The following is a 27500-nucleotide window of genomic DNA, read 5'->3' on the forward strand; positions in this document are numbered from 1 at the left end:
ACAAACGAGTGCTCAAAACAATTTTAAAGCGTACAGGGCTGCGAATATCATCATAACCACGTTTGCAGTAACGGTAATAGCGCCATTGCAAGGATTCTCGGCTCCCGCGGCTGTGACGCAACAGGCCACGTCACACTTCGTTATTTTATCTCCATCATCGAAAGAAATTTCTTCCCCGTCATCACACTTTTTCTTGCTTTCTTCACAAGGCGTTTTTGGCACGCATCCTCTGATCTCTCCTGTTTTGTCCTTGTCTGTTTTAAAGTTTGACTTCATGCAAGTGTAGTCGTCGCCGGTGCAGTTCACCTTCGTCTGCTTACTAGTGCATTCTTCCTCGGTGTTTTCATAGCAAAAGTAGCACTCGAAGGAATAAGCTGTAAATGTATTCAAGACACAATTCTTAGTACGAAAATTGTACTTTTGTTTTTGCCATTTTCATTTAAAAATCCACAGGGTACCCAACGGTTCGTCTCAGTGGATATCTGCTCGAAAGGCCTCAAACTAAACGCCTCAGAAATTCAGATTTAGTTTTAAACAAAATCCATAGTATCTTTCGACGAAATGAAGGCTCAAAATTTCATTTTTGGAGGAGTAAACTAGTGAGTGGTTAAAAACACGAAAAAATGTCAGCTAGCATCTTCGTAAACAGTTGATAAATTCGGGGCATCTGAATTCCTACCGTAAACCTTTCTACAAGTTAAATTTTCAGCTAAAGCATCAGAACAGATCAAACTATCTGAGCTTACACAAAGGTGTCTTTAAAAGGGCATAAAACGATTTGGGAATACAGGAGACAACAATTAAACTAATTTGCTTAAATGTTTCGTTGGGTGCCCCTGTATCCAGTACAATGTGTCATATATAGCTGGATAAAAGGCGATATATATTTACGGTTGGATTGAAGTCACAGTTTGCTTTTATTATGCACTACTTTTAAAGTTTGCTATATGATTTCACGTAGATATCTAGCGAGAAAGCGTTAATATTTACGATACAATTTTAGTAGTAGTCCTCGTTATTTACCAGTCAACCGACAGACTTAAACCGTATCAAAAAGTCGAAGTTTATTCTCTTTTCTGATACATCTTTGGAAAGAAAGAAATTTTTAAAAAAAACATAATAAAAGGTTAGATTTTAGAGCTGAAGGACTTGAAGTGAGCCCTGACTAAATCAATGCCTGACTGGTAAAGTGCGTTGCCATAGTACTATGTTGTAAACCACAAAACAGCGTCATCACAGACCGGCAAACATGAACTTTGTTTCGAGTTTAACAGCTAATTAAAGATTTCCAGAAAGATTTCTGTCTCTCAGCCGAGTTTTGACCTCGTCTTTTCCTTCCCATTAGCTAAAAAATAGCCTAAAAACATTTTTAACGAGCAAGAAGAAATCTTCTGTTCACTTGAATCGTAGCTTAGTGTTTATCGGCTTCCGAACAACCCGACCCAGGGTACTAGCACTTTCCTAAGTGCCCCTAAGTGCTCCAAAGGCAGTTTCTGTTTGTTTATTCTGCTCATGTATTTTTTTCCGCGTGCTATACTGATTGGTCCAAATCCCCTTCAGTATGGTAATGCGTGTTGCTAGCGATATACCGAATCCTTATTTCATTTTGAATCCTTTTTGGTCTATTAAACAACTGAAATGTTTCCATATGGCGTGTTTGGACATAACTCACATAATCGGCAAGACACTCAATCGGTTTATGCTCCCTTAGCTATCGATCCCATCATCATCGCATCGTTTCCAGTAAACAAAAATTTCTGGAAACTTTACTTTTTTTTTCAATAACATCATGGTTTCTGTTGTGCTGTAGATTAACATATTCCCGATAAAATAAAACATAATTCTTTTGTTCTCGGGTAAACCAGACAATCTTTTGTTAACTCACGCGAAACGTAACCGAAAGACGGCATGTTTCGAGCTGTTACAAATTTTTCTTTTTCGTTTTCCCCAAATGAACATCCCGTTTCGGATTTATTGTGCTAGCCATATGAAGTAATTATCATTTTAAATCTGTCTTCAAGTTGTGGCTTTGTTTTCCGGTTGAAAAAATCCGTCAAAGTCTAAAATACATTCCATTTTCCTTTATTCGGTAAAACCTGCATGAACCAAATTTCACTATACCAACACGGGGTCAACCCAACAGTATATTTCGGTGCATATCTGCACGGAAAGCCTTAAATGACCTAAAAAAATTTCAAAACAACAGCTCAAATCTTTGTAACATTGGGAAATTTATACCCTTGTTTTTGAGGAATAAGTTTCCGTTCTTTAAAACGTTTTGCATTTTAACAGATCAAATGAATTAGCTTACACAAATAAGTCTTAAAAACGCACAAAACGGTCTGGGAATACAGGAGACAATATTTTAAGCAATTTGCTTAAATGTTTTCGTTGCTTAACCCTAATGCAATGATACAAATTACATGATCACGGTGGCTGTGTTTGACACCTTTGATGAAAATATTCTCACTTGCTGGTAGCCTAATATTTATGTTTTCTACACCCTCTCATAATACGTATTAGCTACATGGAAGGAGGGGCACATGTTAGAAACTTTCAACTCGCCACAACTCAGAAAGAGTAAACAATTGTTGTAAACATGCACTACATATAAACTCACTCACCTACGAAAATGATTGCGCAGAAAACCAGCAAGACAACGGGAAGATTCCTCATAGTCACAACCTTGACAACTCAGATGTGTCGATTCACTCACCTCTGTTGTTCACCGTGCATAAACAATAGTAATTAACTGAGGTACCCTGGGTTTATATTTTGTCCAACTCGTTATTAGCAGTCCCCTGGCACTGAGGTATCTGCCGCAAAGAGCGGGAAAACAGCGGGCATGGATTGATGGGAAGGATGCTAAATGCGTAGCGCCTGGCAGATGTTGCATCCTAAGTGGCAGACCAAAACTTATGCAATTATGTAAGTTCATTGTGTCATAAGAACGGGTTGTGTATATGCTCTTTTTCGAAAAAGAAATGTCTCAGTTTCCCGGTGTTTTTGGCTGGAAACGTGAAGATTTTTTTTTTTCAAACAAGACGATCTTTGTCACCAACGTTCATTGGCATAACGGTGTATAAAACAGGGAGGTCATCAGTTGTGTCGCTGGCTTTGGGGAGTTGCAACCAGACATAACAGACACCTTGAGCAATGGGAAACCGAACTTGGTTTGTTGGCTTAAAATGGCCAGCAATATTATTAAGTTCGGCATATCGCAGGCGGTCAACCGTCAACCCTGCCAAACGAAAAGCAAGTAATTATAAATGCATTATTATTGGATTCCTGGTCGGCCGAAGACCGATCGTCGGAGGTTTCGAAAATAATCAGAAACCGGGCGAGAAATGCCTCTGGCACCCATGGTAAACAAAAGGTTGAATTTCGTAAAAAACTTAATAAAAGCGGAAAGATCTTCAACCTCCTTCTGGAAAAACAATATGGAAAGTTCCGACATTCATCAAGCTGAATGCCGTCTAAAGAGATGGTTCTTCTTCATTTGAATACACGCAAGTTTTCACTGAAAAAATTCGTGTTTAGGTCCCCTTGATTGGAAAAATGAAGTTACGGCCCCGGTAGATGCGGACAGCCGGACGGCGGATAGAGAACACCGGACGGTCTGGTCTGGTCGTACCAGACTGAGTAGCTCTTTTAATCTTTAAACACCTTTATGCAAGACTAGTACCTGTCAGGCCTCGTTCTTTAATCGTATAGTTAAACTGTAGAACTACTCAGTTAAACTGTAGAGCTACTCTTATACGTTATTACCACCAAGCAGTTTCTCTCGCCCGCAGTACAATCTTTTCAGAACCCCGTTAAAGAAATATTTTTTCTGACCTTTTACAGCTGCAGTCAAGTTTTGATTACTGTACAATTTATTTGCAGTTATAATAATCTTATCTTAACAGGATGGTGCCTCGCATGGACCCTCGTGTCCCGTTCGCGTTCACAACTTTTTTACCTTTTTCTTTTATAGTTATACACAACGAAACTGTAAAAAAAGAAAGATGGTGGACGAAGGATAACGGACGGCGGATGGTGGAAGGTGCATTGGCAGACGGTGAGCGTTAGATGGCGGATAACTTCAGGCTCTGCTGTAGTTTTCTTTCGTTGCAAACGTAACCACAGAAGAGGAAATCATATCGCTGCTAAAACTGGGCAGAATCGCCGGTTATTTTTGAAAGAAACTACAAAAATTATACTTTAAACCTTTCAGGGAAATCCTATTATATTGTTTATCCGATCGATGAGTTGTTTCGTAAAGCAATAGGCTAGGCATTCAAAAAAATGTGGATTGGTTAATTTATTCTCTTCTTTTGCACAAGAGACCACAAGAAGTGGGATTGGGTGTACAGACAGCAAGGTAATATGTGCGTATGTATTTTCATTGTAGAACAATAACAAAGATTCATGCGCAGCAAGTTGTAGATTTAGCCTAAACAGTCCGGTTTTGAAGGGAATTTTCCCTGTTTCAAATTGGTTGGGTTGGGCAATAAAAACAGATTGAATCTCCTAAATCTCTAATAGTGCATTCGATTGGACATCTGGATTTAGGATTTCGCAATAAAACTGAAAAAAAAAAACGGATTTCGACGCCGAGAAATCCCGGGATTCCAATTTTTGTTTATGAAAGTAATCCCTAAACAGTACATAAGCTTATTATCACTGCTATCTCGCAATCTGATTGATTGGGCAGAAGCTCCCTTAATTTAGTCAGATCACCGAGCCTTGGTTGCTTAGCATGCCGATAATAATAACAAAGCAAAACCAATACATATATTGGGGTGACTGGGCTATGGTAATTTAGAGTATTTTTTGCGAGGATCTAATAGCTGATAGTTTCCCACGGATGTTAAGTCAACTAAAACTTTCAGTGTTGTTGTTGTTGTAATTGTTCTTGTTTTTTCAATCATAATATAAAAAACTGCATTGTAATAATAAAAATAATTAAAAACTAATAATATAAACAAAGTGGCTTGTGTACTGTATATCATTCTTAGAGCCCATTCATACCTGTTTCAAGATGTGTAATCGTTCGTTTGTCAAAAGCTACATCAAAAAAGACCAAAACAAGACTCAACAAGAATGCCTAACTAAAATTTACATTTACCCCACAGTCCGCAAAAATTACACTACTCATAATAACGAAACCACCACTAAGTTTGACTTGCCGCGAAGGCTTCATGTTCAATACCGATTTCAATAACCTTAATAAAAGCTGATTGATTCAGGCCGCGAGGACGGCGGGCAGAATGCAATTATTAGGGAGCTTACGCATCGAAGATGGCAACGGCAACGAAAACATCACCTAAAAATAAAACTTTATTTTATTTGTGCTACTTCGCGATTATTTCAACCCGCTCAACTTATAGAGAAACGGCGAACTGTCCAGAAACCAAATTGGTAGGAGTAGCGTTCAAGTTAAGAAAGAAAATGAAAAATTCACCGTCGTGTGCTCACGTTCTCCAAAAACCCTAGAATTTGGTTATTTCACGTTGTTCTTTTGCAAAGCACGGCAAAGAAATGTACCAAAATGTAAAACGCACGTGCAGAGCGATTATTTTTGTTCATTGAACATTTTGTTTTGCAGCGTTGTCGTTATCGTCGCCGTCGTCGTTGCTTAAGCTCCCTATTAATGTTTAGTGGTTTACAAAGTTAATTCAAACAGTACAGAAGAATACATGCGAAAAACATTATCAGCAGTAGCAACACGTTAGAGGAGACAGTAAAACTAATGCTGATGCAGTTGTTGTTGTTGTTGTTGTTGTTGTTGTTATTATTATTATTATTATTATTATTATTATTATTATTATTATTATTGTTGATGTTACTTCGTAACTTTAGCGTGTCTCCGTTGCAGGGTATGTTGTTGTTGTTGTTGTTGTTGTTGTTACTCCATGCTAACAGTGTTCCACCGTTACAAGGTGTATCACCATCACTGATACAGCAAGTGATGGTACATTCTTGAATTTTGTCGCCCATGACCTCTCCTCTTCTACACGCCTTCTTCTTGATTTCGCGTTTATCTCTTGCTATGCATCCCCTCCTCACACTCTTGTTTCCATCTTTCCTCGTAAAGTAAGTCTCCCAGCAATTTTTGTCGGCGAGACAGTCGATCTTTGTCTGTTCTTTTTGGCACTGCTCTATAGTGTACGCTGTCTGTTCATCAGTTGGACCACACTGATAACACTTGAAGGAGCTGGCTACAAAAAAATAAACCCCAAAATGATTCTCGTTTTCAAGTATTACAGTCGTCTCTTAACTAGTGCTAAAAGCCGTCTCTAGACTGCGAGTAGTTGTACGTTTTTCCTGAGATCACCCGCGCAAAATGTCGGTAAAATTATGCAAATTAAAATGGTGAACGAGGAGGGATTGGGAAGAAGGAGCGCGCACGAGAGGCAAGAGACTGCTTGCAGTCTAAGCCGTTTAGCAAAGGAAAAAATACATTAAATTCCAACATATTTGTATGGGTTTATAATCCTGGAATTTAAAGTTATTTCCTTTACTTCTTATGCTCAATTATTCATTTTATCCAGAAGAAAACAATGTTAAGAAAAAGGGGACAGCTTTGAAAAAAACCAAGGGAAGTTCGAGAGGCGATTGCGTGGCACTTGTGTCCATTAATTGTTATCCTTCTGTGGATATTTGTCACCCACCGGTACTGATAGGACAGAAGGGCATTTATTTAAAAAAAAGGACTGCATTTTTTCCACAGGGATGATTTAGAAGTGTTACCAGCAGATTCTAACATTGAATATGTTGACCTGGCACTAAAATTATCCAAACAAAATAATCGAGAGTTGACAAAGTAATGACATGATGTTTCTTTACTTTTCCATCTGTTGATCATATCTCAGTTGGAAAGGTCGCCAGAATTTCGCAACAGTCTAATAAACGACGCCATAGTTCATTTCCCTCCTGAACGTAGTTCGCTAGAACGGTAAAGCAAAATACTTCAAATGTTGTCTTTTGTCAGTTCCCAGATCGTTTGTGGCCTTGTTTTGGCATATCTGTGTAAGCTAATACAGATTGATCTGTACGCAGGGGCGGATCCAGGGGAGGTGAAATGGGTGAATTTTCACCCCCCTTTTTTTGAGCCCCCTTCCTTTTTTTTTTCCTTATTCGTCAAATATTGAAATAATATTTGATTTCTCTAATTGAGGTGGAGAATGTGCATTAGCGATGACTGGTTCTACCAATCAATTTATTCATTTTGAGCCTGTTGAAATGGGGTTGACAGACCTACACGACTCCCGCTGTGTGCCCATTGTGTTGATAAAAGCCTTTATAATTTTGCTTTAATAAGCATGTCTTTAAGCGATTTCCCTTTTCTATAATAGATAAAGGGAGGTTCCTTGTATATCTCTCTTAGTAGCGGCTGGTTTTGTATTAAATGCCATTCAGTGTCCATTAGAATATTTTTCAAACATGGCAGTGATGGTTGAAATTGTGTCACGAAGGGTAGAATTTTCTTGTGCACTTTCTGTTTTTGTGTAAGAGCGTTCTTCCTTTCTGCGAAGTTAACTTCGGAGAGGATTTTGTCCACCAGGTTACTAGGATAAGCTCTCGATACCAGGCGTGTTTTAAAGTTTTTAATGTTTTCGTCAAACACTACTTTAGAAGCGTTTGTCCTCAGAAGTGCCTGCTGGGTGGCAGCTGTTGTAGTTTGTGTACTGAAATGTTTTAGTAGGTTTGTAATGTGTGCGCACGTCGAGAATCGATTCTTTCTCGAATCTCTCTCCCTTATAGACTGTTGTATCCAAGAATGTTGTTTCTTATTGTGAGACTTCAGCGGTAAACTTTATGGTAGGGTGGTACGAATTTGCTTGCTCAATGAATTTTCTATTTCTTCTTTGTTTGTATCCCACAAGTAAAATACATCGTCAATGAATCTTCTCCACATTAGTGGTTTGTGAACGCTCTGCCTTAAGATCTCCTTTTCTATAGATGCCATAAAGATGTTGGCAAAAGCTACTGCCATTTTAGTGCCCATGGCAGTTCCGTGTGTTTGGAAGGAGTTCTCCTTCAGTATAAGGCTGAGCATTTCTCTGAGGAAATTTGTAGCTATAGGAGGGTTATTGGCATGAAAGTTCTCGTATGCGTTGCATACTATAGTGATTCTTTCAGTCCTTCTGTGGGATATTCGTGTAAAGGCTAGTGACATCCATTGAGACTAGAAAAGCGTTTCTAGGCACCCTAGTGCTTTCAATAAACCTTATGAAATGTGTCGTATCTTTTAGAAACGAGTCCTGTATTTGTGCTATTGGCTGAAGTAGTTTGTCTACGAATGATGATAGGCGTTCTGTTGGGCCATCACACCCAGATATGATAGGTCTTGTTTTCCGACTAATGTCGGTTTGTGAATTTTTGTGAGGGTATAAAACACTGGGCTTCGAGGCGGATTTGGTGTTAGGTTAAACCATTTAACCGTCATTTCGTCTATGCACCCTGCTTGATGAAGGGCATTAATGAGGTGTTTAACTCTCTGGGATGTGTCTCTAACCATTGGTTCGTCTAGTGGCTGACAGTTATCTCTATCACCCAATTATGAAAGAAATGTGATGGTATATTTCCAGCCTGGTGAATGAATGAGAATGATGATTATTCAAGAAAGTGACGCAGGCATACTCGGAAAAAAGAAATCCGAGTGCTCCTATCAGGAGTCGAACCTAAGACCTTCCGATTACTAGTTCGGATGCTCTACCACTGAGCTACAGGAGACTCGTGGGAGCTAAGGCCATTAAACTAGGTTCATGAGACAAACATCCTGCATACTGCTAGGATTTGAATGTCCCATGAACCTAGTTTGATGGCCTTAGCTCCCACGAGTCTCCTGTAGCTTAGTGGTAGAGCATCCGAACTAGTAATCGGAAGGTCTTAGGTTCGACTCCTGATAGGAGCACTCGGATTTCTTTTTTCCGAGTATGCCTGCGTCACTTTCTTGAATAATCATCATTCTTATCATCCAATTGTTTCTGTCCGTCATTGATTTTGTTTTCTCCGTTCATAACGACGGTTGTTCTGCCTTTATCTGCTTTTTTGAGAATAATTTCTTTGTTGTTAACGTTAATAAGCTCCTTGAGAGCTCTTCGCTGCACAGACCTCAAACACCTCAACCAGGCTTTGGCTCTATAAAAAATTACATTATTACAAAAATTCACCCCCCATTTCAAAATCCTGGATCCGCGCCTGGTACGGATGCTTTGGTTGAAAACTTAAAGGGGCAGTGTCACAACGTGGGAGATATCATGATTTTGGGCAAAATTTTATTAACTTTAAACTTTGAACACTGTTTTAATTAATTTCTAAATCGCTAATTTAAAGAAATATTAATAGTGATTCTACTGAGACGAAAGGTTGAACCAAAATATAGTACAATCGATTTTTAGTGCGTTACGAGGGCGAAAATTGAAAACGTCGGCCCTACGTTTTCAAATGAACCCATTTTTATTTTAGTCATCTGCCGGCAAAAATATCCGTGGATAGTTTCTTTGCATTGTGATAGTCTTTTAATGGAATTTTGGTCATTATATCTTGGCTGCTATCAACCGAATAGCGTCTTTTCGATTTTCAATGTGTTACTAAAAATAGCATGATATTGTCCCTTTAAGTTGCAAAATATTTTAGGTAAAAGAATTTTATTCCCTGAATTTACGAGCTGTTGCCGGTTGTACGAAAACGCTAGCTGACGTTTTCGCATTTTTAACTTTGCTTTTTTAAATTTGCTTTTCCGAAACCGATACGACTGGTCAAATTTCCACTGAGTGTGTTACGCAATTGTTGAGCTGAGATTTTCGCGAAGAATACTGTAGGTTTTCTTAAGGACTAAATTCGAATTTGTGAGGCGATTAACCCATCTACGGGAACCAAACGAACAGTTAGCGATAATTTTTTTCCCCGGCAGGTCAAACTTCAAATTCATGTGGGAAATACCTGCTTTAGGATAGCTAGTGTGCCATTTTGTCCTAAAATGTCTCCGCACTCACCTGCATTGATGGTTGTGAACAACACCAGAAATACTGCAGCAGAATTCTTCATTTTTACGGGAGCTAAAACTGGCTTAAACTTGATGACCAACACGAGTTGATGAACGATAACTGATTGCTTGGCCTTAAAGAGGCGTGCGGAGGAGTCTGAAATGCAAATACACAAATGCTGACAATAGTCAAGGTTGTTTGTATAGAAAACAATTGATACACGTGTATGGGCTGGTATTGTCAGTGAAAAAGTCGTTTGTACGGTTGCTTGTCTTTAGGCGTTATCCATGAAATCTTAGGTTGCTTGTGATTGGCCGTATTCCGGAATAAGAAAAAACGAAATGGCTGTAAAATTTGGGAAGACATTTCTGCACACTTTCGCTCCAGTAACTCCAAAAACTTCTCATGAAGGATTTCTAGTAATCATTATATGTATTCCTATTCCGAAATAGGGTCAATCGAACGCCCATTAATCTTTATACATTGAAGGCCATATTTGACTCCTACCCAGTCCGGAATCGCACTCAACGAGTATTCGACAAACTTTGAACTTTGAACTCCTTTGGGGCGTCTACACTCGAGTTTATGTTGGTTTCTTTTGTCGTACAAATCTCCCAATAGAGTACATCAAGAGAGGATTCATCCTCTCTTGAATACATGTACTCCTGGACTGGTTTCCAGATAATACGTGAGATGCGTTTTGACAAGAGAACATCTTGAACTTCGCGGCCATCTGTTCATTTCTGTTCATTTTTCGGACAATCTTTCAGCCTTGGGCATTATTCTCCGACATATCAGCCGACTGAAGGGGTTTATTTACAAAATACCACATACGCCATCTTTCGGTTATCATGAAAAGAAACAACAGCTGCTATTTATCTCAAAATATTTTATTAGGCCTTATGAATGCAATAACATACAAAATTAAAAACGTAACATAAAGCACCTTAACCGTTACATGTGTACTGTACATGAAACTCAGTCTTGTTGTATCCATTCTTGACGTTCCCTTTACATTTCTGCTCAATCTGAATTATTTTGAGTTAACACACAACTTCTCTTTAAAAACTGCATTTATTTCTTCTAGTCGTTGTTTGGAAAACCTTGGTTGGAAATTTACTTTACTTGTCATTAATTAGGAGATAATACATGTTGGTCATTTTTTTAATTATTAGGCTGGTGACGTTCACTTGGAACAGAACAGACTTGCTAAAGTATGTCTAAACTAACTCAAAATAACTGAAAAAAATGATAAAAGTAAACAAATGTACCACATTGACTCGAATTTAGTAAACACCCCCACGAAGTGGAAGGTTAAAATGAACATGTCTTGTGAGTGTCAGTTAGCACATTCAGTTATTTTAAGGATACTACAATTTCCTTCTGTCTTTACTTGCCTTTACGTCAATGATTTTCTACTGAACGACGGAGATGAAAGTAATCGATTATTTTAAGGACGATTTTTGTCCTGGTTCTCTTATGTTGAATTAATCCAACGTGATTTTCCGCACAATTAGTGCCAGTTTCAAACTGCCAGTTATTTTTCCTAGTACCGTTAAATGAATTGAATTTTCTTTTCCCTGGAATGTTACATTCTGAAACCCACCCACAGTAAGCCTATAAACGGACACAGGTCATGGTTGTAGAAGCCATTAATCAACAGAGGTAGCGTTTTCTTCGCTTAATTACAGCCATTTTTTAATGCTTACGTGCATGTTGGGCTATCTTTCGACACGCCATGTAACCAGGCCTAAGTCTTAAATGTAAGCACAACTGATTTATTCACGGTTGAACTCGGCTTTGGGCAACGAAGATGGTTTTGTTTATCTTTAGACTGACCGCGGGTATCAAAAAGTCAATCCGAGGTCGATAAATCGAAGGTTTTGAAATTTAACGCCTTGCGAACAGAACGGTCGAATTCTACTGTAGGTTACGGATCAGAGTTAATCGAAAGAGGTCAAATATTTAGAGCCGTGCAAATTTAACAGGTTAACACATTTATCGGCCATTTTAGGTCAGTAGTTGTAGTTAATTTGTCGTTTCTTTTGCCAATAAGTGGAAAATTTTCCGACTTGATAGTTAAAATGGTCTTTCAGCTGTTTATCAAGAATGTCGTGAAGATAGTCGCTGTTCTTCGCTATGCACGTAAGCCTTAAAATGGTTATAATGAAGTATCCGGTACTACCAATGAACAAACTATCCATTTTTTTTCCATTCCCATGTTGGTCCAGTTTGGCAATTCAGTCACAACTAAATGTGACCACACAGTCTCTGCCGTTATGTTCTAATCAACTCGTGGGGGTGGAGGGTGGGGAAAACACCTCGGAAACAAGTGTAGCGAGTTACCGCTGACCCCTTTAATCCTGACCTCAGTGGACCAGGTCTATGCTTTCCTATTTTGAAAAAAAAATCGAATTCTTTGCAAATTTGTATAAGATTGGCTCAAGTTGGCGTGATGCCAACAGGCCCAGGATCAGGATACGGGAATTCCGTTCAGTTCAAGACATTCGCTTAAGATCAACTCAACCACATACAAAAGTTGAATACCCTTTCTAGCGGCAAGTCTGCGCTCATAAAGTCCAAAGCCCCCACCCCTCCCCCCTCTCACATCCCCCTTCCCCCATAAATCTCAGCTTGTTAAACGCCAGCAGCTTGTTGCCATAACTTCCCACCCATAAGCCTTTATTTCTATTTTTGGGTCGGTTTTTCTAGCAATTACCATCGCGTCATGAAGAAATAACGTATGACGTCTCCAGAACTTTTCAACGGATTGTGAAGCACTCAGTCTTTGCAAGACAATACCTTGGCTAAGTTTCTTGTAGAAAACGTCTAGCGTTCATAACCAATGAGTATGTTGTCATGTATTACAAGTTACGAAATTGTTGAGTTAAACAGTCGTTGACTCGGTCCATATGAACCCGCACAGATACTAGCTCATAAGCGGCTAGTTCAAAGTGATTTGGCGTTCCCTGACTCTTAAGAAAATTAGAAGCTTACAGCCTCATTGTTCGTATATCTTCTTAAGGTTAACTGTTTCATCAACCTAGATAAGGTTTAGTCTTATGAATTCCAACGGCATATTATTTCAAAAATTCTACGGAAATTTAACCTGTTAAACTAGTTTAAAAAATACTTGACATGCTGCTATAGCTTCCATAGCTATCTACACTGGCTCGGTCACTGCTCCCCGCGCGGTACCCTGGGTACGGAGGGTGTGATGACACACGGGGTCTTTGAACTAGCAGTCGGACTTCTGAAGGGCAGTTACGAAGGATGGAAAGAACTTCCTGTAGGAAAATGAAAAAACAAATCAGAAATTCTTAGATAAAATTGATTTCTATTTATAAGGCATTGCTGTTTGTAGTTGTTGTTGTTTTTGTTGTTGTTTTTATTATAGAAAAACATTCTTTAATGGGCGATAACTTTTTCATACCCACTTGGTGACGGCATACGATCTAGCTATCAACAGCTATCAACTGTTCAGACAATAAAGCATAGGTTTTACAGCACTTACCCTGTAAGACATTCGATCTACATTTTTGTTGTTCACTTGGAGAATAATGTCATTAACTTGAAGCTGTCCTGACAAAAGCGCTGAACCCCCTGGAACAAGCTTCTTAATGTAGATTGGACCTGAGATACAGATGATAGAAACAAAACAAAATTAAGGGAGTTTACACAATGCAACCCTCCTTCGTTTTATTGGGTAGAAATGCTAAACTGCTCAGTAGCTTAAAACACGTGAAGACTTCTGAACTCCCTAGCTACAACAGACACGGCCTGCATACCTGCAGTGTCTCCTCCAGATAGGCTCATACCCAGTCCACTCTGGCCTTTACTTAGATAAACTTCAAATGGTAAATCGTCCATACTGTAATCTGAAAAACACAATCACACATCACTCTTGAAAGTCAGTGGCGCTTCAAAGTCAGATAGCAAGGACACCTTAGAATCTCTACTTTCGTTGGACCTTCTCTGTTTTAAGTGCTGCGTGGTGAGCTGTTTTAAGTGGCTTTCGCTTCGTTTTATAACTTTGACAATAACAAAACCTCTAAAAATAACATCAAATTCTCTACAAAACCACAGGATTTCCTCCGACAGTCTGTCAATAATCCGGCTTAAAAATTTGGAATAAAATGTGTCATATTTCCCTCACTAGCCAAAAAATAATGTGACGGAAAAATCAACTTAATTAAATATCACGTCGGTTGATCGAAGAATGTTAAAGTTGATCCAGTTTAGAGTTTTCTCACCATTATAGCTGTCTGTGTGACCTTGATATTGGCTGTAATGTACTGCCCCATATCTTGACTCTTGAGGCGTTGGCGGTCCACTGCTATTGGTCATGCTGTTGGTCATGTGATCTTCAGCTGTACATTTTTCCACGACTAGCTGAGCAATGATTGGCGAGTTTCGAAGAGTATCAACTGCCTGAAAGGAATACGTGATCACACGTCACAAAATGCTCGTAACCTTCAGAACTGGCCATTCTGTCGCCAACTTCAAGAATTCTATTAGCCTTCAATGACGATAACAAAAAATGGTAAATCAGTTTACGCAAGCCTTCTACCAGTGGCGGTGAAGGCATCGTCTAAACTGCTACTCAGTAGAAGTCAGAAGTGATTCCAGCCCACCCAGAAACATTGTAGTTTTTTTCTCTATTCTGAAGAACGATTAGATAGCTAGACGTGAATACTTCCTTTTCCAGCTACTAAATAAATCTACAGCAAATAATTTCTTTTCTATTGATGCTTAAAATTTTAAGAATAAGCATACCTAATGTCGCTTCCCTGAGAGAAAACTAAAATTTTCAGTGAAGGGATTCAACAACATTATAACGTGAAGCCTTACCTCCTGCCTTGTAGCGCCTGTTAAGTTGACGCCGTTAACAGCCACTATTCTATCGCTTATTCCTATTCTGCCGTCCATGGCTGCTGCACCATCTGGGTTGATAGTTTTCACGAAAATCCCACCGAAATCTGGCCCACCCTAACAGAAAACAAAATATGATTTGTAGAAAATAATTAAGGGGGTCTTTATGATAACTAGAAAGATATTACTGCAAGACGTAAGTACAGTTGAATTAAACTATAAAAAATCACTCACCACAACACTGAATCCAAACGAATGGTTCATTTTCTGTAGCTCCACAAGGATGCAGTTTGGCTGTAAACAAGAAAGGGCTTTTATTTCTAATTTTATCTGATCCTCGTTAAATGAGAGCGAAGAACGTCTTATTAACTTTAACCAGAAGTTAGTAGCTCACTTCACCCTAACTTGGATTGTTTACTGAGATGTTAGTAACTAGTAAAAAATTGATGTAAGCAACACAAAAACTCCAGTGATAAAACGAATATAGCTAGAGTAACTTAGAAAATCGTATGCTAACGAAATCGAATGCGCGCCAAAAAATGTGTTATGCCAATTTCTCGATGCGGATCTCCCTTTATTTCAAGTAAATGAGGTTTAATTTTGAAAGGTTAATAGCAAGTAACAATCTTACTGATGTTCTTAGAAGATCATCAACATCTTCCAGAGGAGGGACTTCAGGTTCCGGTTGTCTGTAGCGCTCTATAACCAGAGTAGCAGTTGCTGCGGAACGCCTCAGTAACTCAACAGCCTGTAAAGGAACAGGCAATAGCAAGATGAACGACAAATGATGGGAAAAGAAGCTATTGGAAATGCAGCTGTTGTCAGTTAACGCGAGTTAAAGCGGAAAAGGGTTGGCTTCGTGACCCCAACTGACCTAGGAGGCCCTCCCAATCACGGACGAATAATTCAGAAATCCTTTCAGCCCTAATATCAACAAGTGTATTCTCCTAACTATGCTCCATATCTTTGTTATGGTAACAGTTGGGAGACTATGTTCCATATCTTTGTTATTGTAACAGTTGGGAGACTATGTTCCATATCTTTGTTATGGTAATAGTTGGGAAAATGTGTTTAATAATCAAGATATTTTAATTTTGGGGACTATTTCCTCTAGATCTATTTAAAGGTTACTGAGGATGACAATAATGACAGTTAGACACTCACTAATTTTATTCCCCTTTTTTGTGGGTGAGAGATGTGAAAGGGCATATCCCCAGTCATGTATGGAATGCAATACCTGAAGTTCAACGAAACCAACGCCTCATAAAGAATTGCACCTATTCGCTAATATCTCCATAGATCAATTTGAAAATATCTCCATATTTCCATTATTGTGCCTTTTCGGTTTGTTTAATGAGCACACCTCTGACTTTGACCGACCCAATGACTGACTGACTAACTGACTGACTGACTGACTGACTGACTGACTGACTGACTGACTGACTGACTGACTAACCGACTAACCGACTGACCGACTGACCGACTGACTAACCCACCTGTCGAGGCAGGGATCAACTATGTATGACTATTAAAATGCGAACTTTTAGGCAATACCTGTTTTCGATTCAATCCCTCCATTGCTACTCCATTTATTTCCACTATTCTGTCACCTGGAGGAAAAGCAAATTAGTTAACCTTATTTTCACAATACCAGGAAGTATTCTGCAAAACACTTTAACAGTTTCAATTTAAGTTTGTTTTCCTAACATGCTACTTTTCTCTCTGGTTGTTTAATACATTTTATGTCTATTAATGAAAAAGGTGGTCACCGCTCATCGTGGTAAGTATGGAAAGCATATCATCGTTTCTGCTACGATAAAGTTTCTTGTGTATCTGGGTTGAGTTTGTTGTTGTTTGTCGTCCCTGCTCCGAGGGTTTTTCTCCGATACTCCTGTTTTCCTCCCTCCACAAAAACGAACATTTCCCATTGCCAATTTGACCTGGAAACAGTGGATAGAAGAGCCACCCCGTGGAATCCACTGAAATTTCCATTTATTCTATTTTATTTATGACAAATAATTCGCTACGCTTCGACTGCTTACTGTTAGCCTTCACTGTTGGAACACTGCACACGCCACAGAGTTTCCCAGGGAGCCATACAGAACGAGATCAACACGTAGGTTTGCCTCCATGTGCTTAACGATCAGGAAATCCCACTCTTATTTTCACTGTTAGTAAGTCACTTTTCGCTCATTATTCCTGTAATTTTCGGATGGTGGAACAAGTAAACTCAGGTTAAAAATATCACATTTTGGTCCTTCAGAACCGGATAAAAAGTAAAATTTGGTATAAACACTGTTGAGAGGCGATCTTTTAAGTTTCTGGGCTGAAATTAACTATTTATCGTGAAGGTAATACTCAAGGCGACATATTGTTTGGTGCTGACCAGTACTGGAACTTTCTCACTGGGAGATTCATTCATGGAGTACCTCGGCCAGCAGCTATTGGTGCACACAAAGTCGCGGTAAGATCCGGTGTTGTCAGGCAGATCGCCTAGGAGATAGACGATCCTGAAACGGCCCCTGCAGAAGATTTACCCTTCAGAATTTGGGATTCATCAGGAGGATGCACCAGTTGCTTCCCCTACGACAAGGGAAGTGAGACGACGGCAAAGGCGAGCAGCAACACGTATAGCGAACGGAAAAAGGAGACTGTTCATTGATGATCTCACTCTTTTTGAGAATTGCACAACTACGTTAAAGTGACCAACGAGAGGGGGAAGGAATGTCAAAGAACGGGGGACCAGGGAGAGCTGTGTGCAAAAAGAATTAAGGAGCAAGACAAGAATATTCGATACACCCGTACTGAAACCTCCACCGTTTTCGAGTTAGCCGAACAAACCGGCCATAAAACCGTCTTGAAACAGAGTTTATTGATCGAGGCATGTCGCCCATACACCGGTTGGGTGAAGGAAGCTATCCACATCAGATTTCCCCTGGTAACATCAACTGGGACAACGCAACCAAAATCCCCGAAGCGTGAGCGCCCACGACACAGCAAAAGATCGGTAATGCAGCGGTCCGCAGAGGGAACAGTTTCTCGCATCAATAATGAAGATCGAAAGGCACCAATCACACGCCGACCGTCGTTGTACAATTGGTGACGGGTAACCGGTCGACCTGCCAATCTTTCCTTTCATCAGGCGATGAGTAAGCAGAGGAAACGTGGTGGTGGTGGTGTCTACGTGGTGAGACAAGGCTAATTAATGAATCAATCAATCAATGGGGTAAAGCTGAATTGTCTAATTCGTATCACCTGTCTGCTTGGCAATATGGAGGAATTTTAGGAGAAATTCAATTTTGAGCCCTGTAAGTATCACAACCATATAATCAATCGTCAAAGGCCCGCACAGTTCGATTTAGTCAACTGCCAATGAAAAGTGCTAATGTTCCCAAAAATAAAAAAATAAATTTTGTGTAGTTATTGTGTTTCTATTTAGATCTATTCCATCCCAGTGGCATAGTCAAAACAGAAAGGAAACGAAGTATTTTAAGAAATCTTTCAAGCAATAAAAGATCACAAGATCAACAGATTATTTGATAGCTTTAGTCGAAATTATTTTGACCAATCAAGAAACAAAACCCATATAAAAGTAGAATTTGATTGGCTACTCTTTCGAGTGTAAGTTGTTTGAAAAATAACAAAATCATCCTCACATTTAACATTCACCCAATCAGCTTCCTTGAATGAGAAGATAAGCAGCAATCGGTGAATATATTTTCCATTGCTCGAAAATAAGTGGATCGTGCTGCTCTACCCATGAAACGGAAAAGCGAGAAGGTTTTAACCTGATACTCATAGGACATACACAACGGAAAAGAGGAAAAGCCAAAAGGTACGTTATGTTTTATTTTATTGCGTTGCACTATCCGTCTGGTCTTAATTAATTTTATTTTTCACGCGAACATTTCTTTGAGAAAAAAAATCATGTGTTACTGTCACCGACGAGGCCAAACAGCTTCGGCTGAGAAACTCACCATTTCTGATTTTTCCCGATGACTCGGCCGCTCCACCTGGTAGTAAAGACTTCACATAAATTCCATCAAGTTCTGGTCCACCCTAAGGGAAAAAATCACAGAAATATACAATAAGTAACGAGAACATTCAAACTAATCAGCTACAAGTTCAAGTCGACAAAAAAGCGAAACTGGTTCAAAATTTCTACGTATTTGGATGGTAGTAAGTCAAAACAGTTTTAAAAAATCAAATCCCTTCGATGACTCAAAAACACTCAGTGTGTAAAAGCTTAAAAAAGAAAAGGTTTTGAAAGAGGCAATTTTGTTAGTAAACCAGCGCTTTCGTGATATTGAAAACATTGTTACGGAAGGAACTCAAAGAGGTTCTTGTTATTATGCCTAGAAATATAATTTATTTATACTGTGCAAAACGAATTGAAATTAAGAGACCTCACCGGACCCCTGCTGATGAACAAAAAAATATATACGCTGGTGTCCCCAAATTATACTTTCTTAGAAAAACAAGAATCAATTTAAAAATTATTTTCGTCCTACCGAATGTGAACCTTAAGTGTTAAAAATATTTTAGTGATAATAAACTTTTAATATTGACCGAATCATGAGGTAAAACGATTGTTTTCATGACGAACTGTGAGCGCCACGGTGTTTTTTTGCGTCTAATGGCCTCCATGCCGTAAATCTAATTTAAAGTTTTCGTCGTTTTTATTAAGTTCAAAACACGTTATCTGAATTATTCAGAACTTAAACGCGGTACCCTGACACCTGTGCCCTGCATCACAAATTAATTTCCCTTGAGTGCGCCGAATTTTCAAGAACACAAAAGTGATTTGAGGAAACGAAAAATTTAAGGAAAAAAAATCGCTGATGCATACGTCAGTGGTCTCAGCATAACAGAAAATAATCCTTTGTTATCTTGAGAATGACTGATGGATTCGGATACGATAAACATGCTTGCAGACCACATATTCAATTATTGTTCCGTTCGTTATGTTTTCTTTTCAGTGAAATGGAATGGACCTTAGCCTTCACCCCAAAGACGAATATACACAATTGAAGTTTTAAGCTCTATTATGTGATGCAAGAAATACCGTTCTTCACAAATTTAAATTGCTCAAACTTGCGTATCACATACACACTTTTGTCTTATTTTCGTAAGAAGCGATAGTTATTACGCACTTCACACTAAAACTGATCTGATTCGCAGTGAACAGTTGTCATTTTTATGTAAATGTTACGTCAGTTGAGATAAGAACTGTTTCAGAAAGATCGTGATAAATTAAATATAACGAACTAATTTCCGATACATTTTCTAGTTAATTGCGTAAAAGGAACAATTGAAACATCTGCCTAGATTTGTCAACTTTACACCAAAAGAAGGAACTTTCAAATAAGAGACGTGCTAGAGGTAAATGTAACATTTTTCTCTGCTTTTAACAGATTTCTTGTCAAAGAAGAAGAAGGATCTTACTTCGAATTGTTAAAAACCAAGATAAGTCTTGTTAAAAATACTATTTTTACAGTGGAAAGGCTTAAGCAACCAAATGATAACAAGAAGTCGTGAGTTCTTAGGAAAACTTTTCAAAATGTAGGACTATCTTACCGTCACATTTAAACCGAAACTTCCGTTGAGTTTAGGAATTTCAATAGGAATGAAGTCCTGAAAGAAACATAACAATTAGTGGCTTAAACTGAAAACTATTAACTCAGATTTAAATTTAAACCTTTATTTTGCAGGACTGCTAATGGCAAAATCAAACCCTTGGATAATGGACTGTTATCTTTAAAGTAGTTAATAAGATTATATAATGAGATTAATAATGGCCTCTTTGAAAACCACCATGTTGTGGGAGAGCACCCTGTATAAACACTGTTATATTAGTGCACCGACGAGAGATTTCTCAAGTGGTGGCCACTGTTAAAATGTCGGCTTTAGATCTTCTGTAGAATACAGAAGATAATCATGTTAGCGTTGTATTTTCGACCGTCGCTGAGATCGTAATTGTATCAAGATACGTTTTAATTTTTCCCGCGTTAGCCCAGTCCTTATTCCAAACTGTACCGATAGCTCTGAAGTTGACAGCCTAACAGAGGTGTGAATTTTGAATTTCAAATTTGTTTTTTTTTTGTTCTTGTATTTGAATTTTCCAAATGTCAGTGAAACATTGTTGCATTTTCTGCTTTGGTGACTCATTTTTCGTAAGGTACTCTGCTGAGTTCATAGCTCTTTAAAGGTGTCATTTGACCCGTGAAGATGTAAAATTAGGACCAGTTGAAAATTGCAAATTCGTCCATTAATTTGTTTTCAATTATATCTCCGGTTAAATGGAATGACTTTGCAACAGCAGCTTATGAGTTGCCCCGTTCTTTATTAATTTGCAAGATAGCTTATATCCGGACTTAAACCTGGTCCTGTGAGCTGTTTTGAGAAGTAAACTTACTTACAAAAAATATTATGGAGACATGAATTCATGGTACATTTTGTTTATTTTCATTAAATTGTGTTTCTTAAGTTCAACGCTAAGTGATAGCCCAGTTTAAAGAATTCTTTCTTACTTTTTATCGCCTGTAAAAAACATTAATTTAACATTAAGCCATTTTTAACCAAGAAGCCTTAAACCCCTGAACTCAAATTCCAAAAACTGGGCTTTGCTGCAACAATAATATGACCACGCTGCTTATTAACTGGATTAACAAATGTGAGTAGTTATGAGATTATTATGACATTAAACATTATCTTTTCTCATCTATATGCATACTGAATGGTTTATATATCAATTGCACACCCACCTACCCTACTAAACCTCTAGTCCTCGGATTAGGTGAGATCAACAGAATTAGTATTTATAACAGAAAGTTAGTCACTCAATTGCAGTCACTTAGTCCGCTATAATTTCTTGCTCGTTGTTGCCATTTGCAGAACCAAATATTTTATTCGGGGTAAAGTGTAAACAAGATATTTTAAATACTATGTAAATTTTCATTTTCACGTCGGCGTTTTGTCCTGTCTCCCAATTGAATTTCATTCTACTTAGCGAGGCTATTGAAGAATAGTCAATATTCTGATTCTTTCAGCTTTTTTGTTATATCTACACTTAAATATAAAATAGGAGCTTCAAGATTTCGCTTTTTACCTCATCTCTACCAAAGCTATAGTTATTGCAGTAGCTTTTACGTTGCTTGAATAAATGGCAATAAGCTTTTGATAAACACCAACACGTAATTGGTTGCTGTAAACTGGTTAAATTAGCAGCTTCCCCTCGACATCTACAAGTTAAACTGTCACTTAAGATAGTTTCTCATCAGTTATATGTTAGCACATGTAGATCTTAACGACATCACATCACACAGTAGTTTCTTTCTGAACTTTTACAACGCTTGTTGTTGTGTACATTGATGATTCATTGTCATCAGGATCTTTGCCACCTTCGTGGCTATCATCACCTGCCTCCACAGGAAAACTTTCTACTTCACCTTTCCCTCCATCAAACTGGCATTCAGACCCCTCACTTGCTTTTTCTTGCTTTTCATCGTCAATTCCCTCAGCATATGTATTTGCACCATCATTGTTCCATTTTTTGATCCCACTAGCCTCTGAATTCACATTACTTGGTTCGAGTTTATCCGGTTCATTAGTATCTCCCACGTTTCTCTTTAAATTAGCTTCACTATGGATTTCGTTGTCGTCTTTCTTACCTTTTTCTAACCCTTCCATTTCCGCTATTTCGAATTCTATCAAGGGCTTATCCTCAGAGCCAACAGCCCCGATGGGTTCTTGGAAGGAATCTGGAGTGGGAGAACTGCTAAGCAACAAATTCTCCAGCTCCTCCCGCATGGCCTCTATTTCACCGGGATTAAAAGACCCCGATGTCATCTCACTAAACTCGGAATCAAAATCACTTTCGCAGCAAGACGACTCCGACTCGTCGGAGCGTTTTGGCTTAAAGGAACTGGGAGAAAAGAGAAACGATTGAATCTTTCTGAAAAACCCAACTACGTTGGAATCCTCGCTTTGTGTCGTTTTCGGTTCAGGGAAATCCAGCAAAGTCGATTTTTCATCTAGCAAGGGGTGTTCTCCCTGGGGTATTCCTTGAGAAATATTATTCCCGGCCAGAGTTTCCCCCCATGAAGCAGATTGTTGGTCTAACGCATTAGCCCCTGGTAACTGATGATCGCCCTTAGAAGTTTCAACATCGTTGGTTATAGTATCAACTTGCTCTTCACGCTTCGCCTGTAACCCCCCAAGGAAAGAAATTCCACTCACCGATTTTTTCTTTTTTACTCCCATTGCACTATCCTGAGCAGTAATAGCAGCGATATCTACTTTGCCTGAACATTTCGGCTCACCCATAGAAGTTTGACCCTCCCTGGGTAAAGTATTAAAGTGATCAACCCGTTTCTCTGGCAACTCCTCGTGAGAAACACTTCCAGCAACCATTAATTTCTTTTTCTTTGCCCTTTCCTTAATTTGAGCAGACACAACAGCAGGATTTACCTCAAAAGGTCGACCACAGGCCATTGCCTCGTTACTGCTACGTTTTTCTAAAGGAAGAACAGTTTCTGATTTAGTTTTGTCTATGCTTAAAGTACTCACTGAAACTATGTCTTCAATCTGGTGACTTTGACTTGGAACAAATTGTTGATGCATAGCAGAATACTGCGATTCCAGTGACGGGTGACGTTGCATCATGGGTTGCGTGTGCTGTTGTCTATTCGGCTGATAGAAGGCTGATGCGGACTGGGAACCAGGCATTGCTGGCTTCCCATTCGGAGTGGCTGGAGCAGCTACACAGCTTTCGATCAACATGGTGCAAACATAAGGTGCAGTCCGTAAAATGTTAACAGCCTGAGAAATTAAAAATGAGGCCCGATAGTTTGCTATGACAACACGAAAAGCACACCGTCGGGAAAGGTCGGAAACAGTCAAAGCTTTTACCGTGCAAAAGCAATTGTAGAATACAGAATTTCTATAATTCTTTGAAAAAGATAAAGGATAAGCTTCAAAATAATGCTTCAAAACAAAACAGTTTCACAAAAGATAATATGAATAAACAAAAAACAAAAGTTACTCCAGCGGGCCCCAGTTGTTCAAAGAGCGGATAACTTTATCCACTTGCTAAGTCGCTATCCAGCGGACCAAATGCACTCCAACCAACGCTTTTGGCAAGTTGTCCTCACAACCCATACTTAATTTGACAGATGGTTGTACTCTATTCACAAATTGTAGGACCATCGGGAAAATCTCGCACACATTTTATCTGCTGGATATCCATTGGATAAAGGTATCTGCTCTTTGAACAACTGGGGCCAGGGGCCCGTTTCTCGAAGGACCCGGTAACTTACCGGGCCCGATAACTGATTTTGGTGATAAATGTTTCTTAGCAGAAGTCAATTTTTGTTAGCTTTGAATACTAAATTTTAAAATCTTATAATTGTGTGAAAAAATTGGCCAAGTACAATGTCTGTAATCACTGTGTAATCGGCGAAAAAACATTTAAAAATATACTTTTCGGGCCCGGTAAGTTACCGCGACTTTTTAGAAACGGGCCCCAGGTCTTCAAATTAAAAAGCGATGAAATTATGGGTTTGTAAAAGTATTTAAATTTTGAATATAAATTAAACACCTAATAAAATATTGGAGCAATAACCGGTAAAAGAATTCGGAAAATGAGTTACCTCTTGCCTTGATAAGCCCTCCAAACTTTGGCCGTTTATTTCTAGGATTCTGTCACCTGTAGAGAAAGTTGGCCATTAAAAACACTTCAGATGTTAATGGTTAGATATCATATTTTGCAGTTTTTTGTTCGCTTTACATATAGAAGGAATATTTCATTTTGTTGGGTGCCCTTCCAGATTGTAAAAGAACAGTAGTACAGTCTTGGCATGATCAATTCTGCGTGAAAATAGCAGTTTAGAACCGTTTACAATAAAATTCTCAAAAATGTCGTTAACTAATAAGAGTAAATGCTAGGTAAATAATAAAAGATTGAAAAGATTGAACAATTTGACTAAGATAAAGAAAGATACCCCGGTCTGCGAGTGTCCTTCATATTATACTAAATTTCCTTGTTCAAATACTTCCAAAATTTAGACGTGGGCTACTATAGGTGGAGTTGAGAGAACGGTTCTTTCCACTGGCAATTTTGGGAAATAAACCGCCTCTCTCACCAGGGAGCATTGTAATTAGTGTATGTGTTCTTCATGTTTTATGTATTTTTTATTATTTTAAATGCAAGGGGGACCACTGTGATTGGCTCTTGCTGTAGTGGCTCCCCTGCCTGAGTGTCTTCTGTATATTTATTTCACGGCAAAGCTCAATAAATAAATAAATTGTACGGGAGTGTGATGAAGCAAATGGTTCAGTGATATTCTGGTCACTTCGGTAAAAACGAGAATAGAGCCAAAAAATTTCCAGTGAGAAGGACTGTTCCATTTCAGTGTTGTCCTACCAGAGCGTCTGGAAAGCCGTCCTGGGTGCAGTGAAACTTACCGATGTTGATTTTGCCACTGAGGGATGCTGGTCCTTCAGGAGCCATCGTTTTCACGTAAATACCACCCAACTCGATACCACCCTGTGTGATGAGATGATGAGGTTAGCTCAAGAAAGGAGTGTTTTATCGTGAATTTAAAAACTGTTTTAAGGAACTACTCACAATTATATTCAGACCCAGACTTCCATCGACCTTCTGAAGCTGAACAGGGTGAACGCTGACCTGAAATTGAAAAAGACGGAAAATCAGTGAAAGAAGGAATAAATAAACAGCAACAATGTACCAGCCAGGGGACAGGTTATTCAGCTATGACCACTCTTATGTACCAGCAGATGAAAGGCTTCTTCCTTTCCGTTTGGAAAGAAATGTAATTTAGACACAATTTAGCCATCACCAGAGTCCAATTAATTGTGGAACGACAGTAGATAACCTGATTGGTTCACAACGTCACATAATATAACCAGAGACTAAACAACATCAACTGACGATAGACAATCCCCTTGACACTAATAAAGATGTGCTTAGGTTGTCGAAAACGTCGGTCAATAGCGACCTTTAGATCTTAGTACGAGTACCACATTCAATTTTGAAACCAGTCATATTCCCCAAACTCTCGCGGCCTTCAGATAAACAGAATCCGCAGAGATTGATGTGATAATTGAATATCTAAAGCATGGGAAATAGGGTTCGAAAGTTGTACTCGTACTAAATATCACCGACGAAAGTTCTTTACAGGACTGCATACACTCATCTGGACTTTCGTCACTTTACCGACCTACGAGATGGCTCTTGGGGTTCTATTTAGAGTTTCAATTTAGGGTTTTCTGTTCTTCAGATACGTCTATCGAATTTGTTTAAAATATGCTTCAAACCGCATATATATGAATGTGTTAAGCGAACGCCTCAACAATTTGAATGACGACAAATTTACGATTGCTTGATTCAGGAAATAGTTACTAATTTGACGGACCTGTACTGGCTGATCTTCTTGTACAGGAGGACAAGCCGAACCATTCAAATGTATCGCTGGCCCTATTCCCGGTGGTTGTATAACTGCTGAATCTGACCCAGGTTTGGCGGCTGTGGATACTGCCATGTCCCCTACTACAGAGTCGGTTTCGTCTGTTTTCACAACACCGTTCATTCTCACAACTGCAAGATATAAAAACCTTATAATTAGAAATAGCACGAGGAAACCTCAATAATTAATTATTAGCCAGAGTAAGTCTTCAACAAGAGTCGCTGTGAATTTTGGAGTGAAACAAGATTAAAGAAATAAATGGCTACTATCTTAACATACATTTACTAAGGAGTGTTTTCCAATACGTAGTCCCCTAACTACTATGGTTGTCCCCCCATTCTTGAATACGTTCACTATGCTATTCGTATAAACATTTTAAATTTTGTCTTAGAATCAAGACAGGCTAACTACAAGCATTTAAAAAGTCTTACACAAATTTTCTTTAAAATTGTAAAACAAATGGTTACTTACAGGCCGTATAGGAAATAAGCTTAGATAAGAACATAAGTAAACTCCTCAACAAACAGTCAGCGATCCATTTTTTACAGACGAATACATTCTCAATGTGAACTCAACTAAACATTTTCAAATGCTATTATGAGAAAATGGCAGAGATAACAAAATCAAGACTTAATACGCAGGGTGCACAATCATTCTACAAAACAGGCACAATTTTTCCACGGACAAAATGAAGTTATCAGTGGTGAGTGTCTTGAGTTCATCGTGTTCGCGACTTACTTCAATTCGCTCAAATCATTCAGTTATTTTTAAAAAAAAAAAAAACTTTGCCTAAATTAGAAGCTTCACTGAAGACATTTTTGATGTGATATGTTGTTGTTTTGAAAAGAAGATGTAAATTGTTGATTGGAAATAGCTCAGCTTGATACGCGAATTATTTGGGGGCTGAAAATGTAAACATTCATTGTAATGTTAATTTTGTGCTCTGATAAGATTCAAACACATTGAACTATTAGCTAGAAAAACCACAGACACTTTGCTTATTCATGAGGAGATTCAATATCAAAGGCTTAGAAAATGTTTCACAGCTACAGTTCAAAACTTAGTCTATTGTTTCGATACAAAGGTTCGTTTCTATTCATTATAATCTATTTGTTTCACCATACACGTTACAAATTAAAACAAAATACGAGCGGAAGAAAAAAGA

The 27500-nt window shown here is 38.6% G+C and overlaps 3 protein-coding genes across 7 annotated transcripts in view; all 3 read right to left on the reverse strand.

Annotated features, from left to right (window-relative positions):
- Nucleotides 1-2759, reverse strand: part of LOC146474643 (uncharacterized) — a 3016-nt gene extending 257 nt beyond the window's left edge. The window contains exons 1-2 of the mRNA XM_085116249.1: nucleotides 2625-2759; nucleotides 1-374 (exon numbers count right to left, since the gene is read on the reverse strand). The exon at nucleotides 1-374 is cut by the window's left edge and continues 257 nt beyond it. Of these exons, the coding sequence (XP_084972375.1) occupies nucleotides 13-374; nucleotides 2625-2676 (414 nt within the window). The 5' untranslated portion in view covers nucleotides 2677-2759 and the 3' untranslated portion in view covers nucleotides 1-12. The remainder of the gene's footprint in view (nucleotides 375-2624) is intronic.
- A 9868-nt stretch (nucleotides 2760-12627) lies between these two features.
- Nucleotides 12628-27500, reverse strand: part of LOC146474644 (tyrosine-protein phosphatase non-receptor type 13-like) — a 37333-nt gene continuing 22460 nt past the window's right edge. For all 5 annotated transcript variants that reach the window (XM_085116400.1, XM_085116399.1, XM_085116401.1 and 2 more), the window contains 15 exons: nucleotides 26285-26466; nucleotides 25477-25536; nucleotides 25314-25395; nucleotides 24500-24555; nucleotides 23418-23669; nucleotides 20427-20483; nucleotides 18827-18908; nucleotides 16404-16459; nucleotides 15481-15597; nucleotides 15084-15143; nucleotides 14829-14966; nucleotides 14231-14408; nucleotides 13766-13855; nucleotides 13492-13610; nucleotides 12628-13264 (listed from right to left, as the gene is read on the reverse strand). In XM_085116400.1, the coding sequence (XP_084972526.1) occupies nucleotides 13100-13264; nucleotides 13492-13610; nucleotides 13766-13855; nucleotides 14231-14408; nucleotides 14829-14966; nucleotides 15084-15143; nucleotides 15481-15597; nucleotides 16404-16459; nucleotides 18827-18908; nucleotides 20427-20483; nucleotides 23418-23669; nucleotides 24500-24555; nucleotides 25314-25395; nucleotides 25477-25536; nucleotides 26285-26466 (1694 nt within the window). In that variant the 3' untranslated portion in view covers nucleotides 12628-13099. The remainder of the gene's footprint in view (nucleotides 13265-13491; nucleotides 13611-13765; nucleotides 13856-14230; nucleotides 14409-14828; nucleotides 14967-15083; nucleotides 15144-15480; nucleotides 15598-16403; nucleotides 16460-18826; nucleotides 18909-20426; nucleotides 20484-23417; nucleotides 23670-24499; nucleotides 24556-25313; nucleotides 25396-25476; nucleotides 25537-26284; nucleotides 26467-27500) is intronic.
- LOC146474645 (uncharacterized) lies at nucleotides 20490-23411 on the reverse strand. Its single transcript, XM_085116411.1, has one exon. The coding sequence runs from the start codon at nucleotides 23340-23342 to the stop codon at nucleotides 22167-22169; it is 1176 nt and encodes a 391-aa protein (XP_084972537.1). The 5' UTR covers nucleotides 23343-23411; the 3' UTR covers nucleotides 20490-22166.

The sequence above is a fragment of the Pavona decussata genome, unplaced genomic scaffold, assembly GCF_977016875.1.
Source record: "Pavona decussata unplaced genomic scaffold, jaPavDecu1.1 SCAFFOLD_87, whole genome shotgun sequence".
NCBI lineage: Eukaryota > Metazoa > Cnidaria > Anthozoa > Scleractinia > Agariciidae > Pavona > Pavona decussata.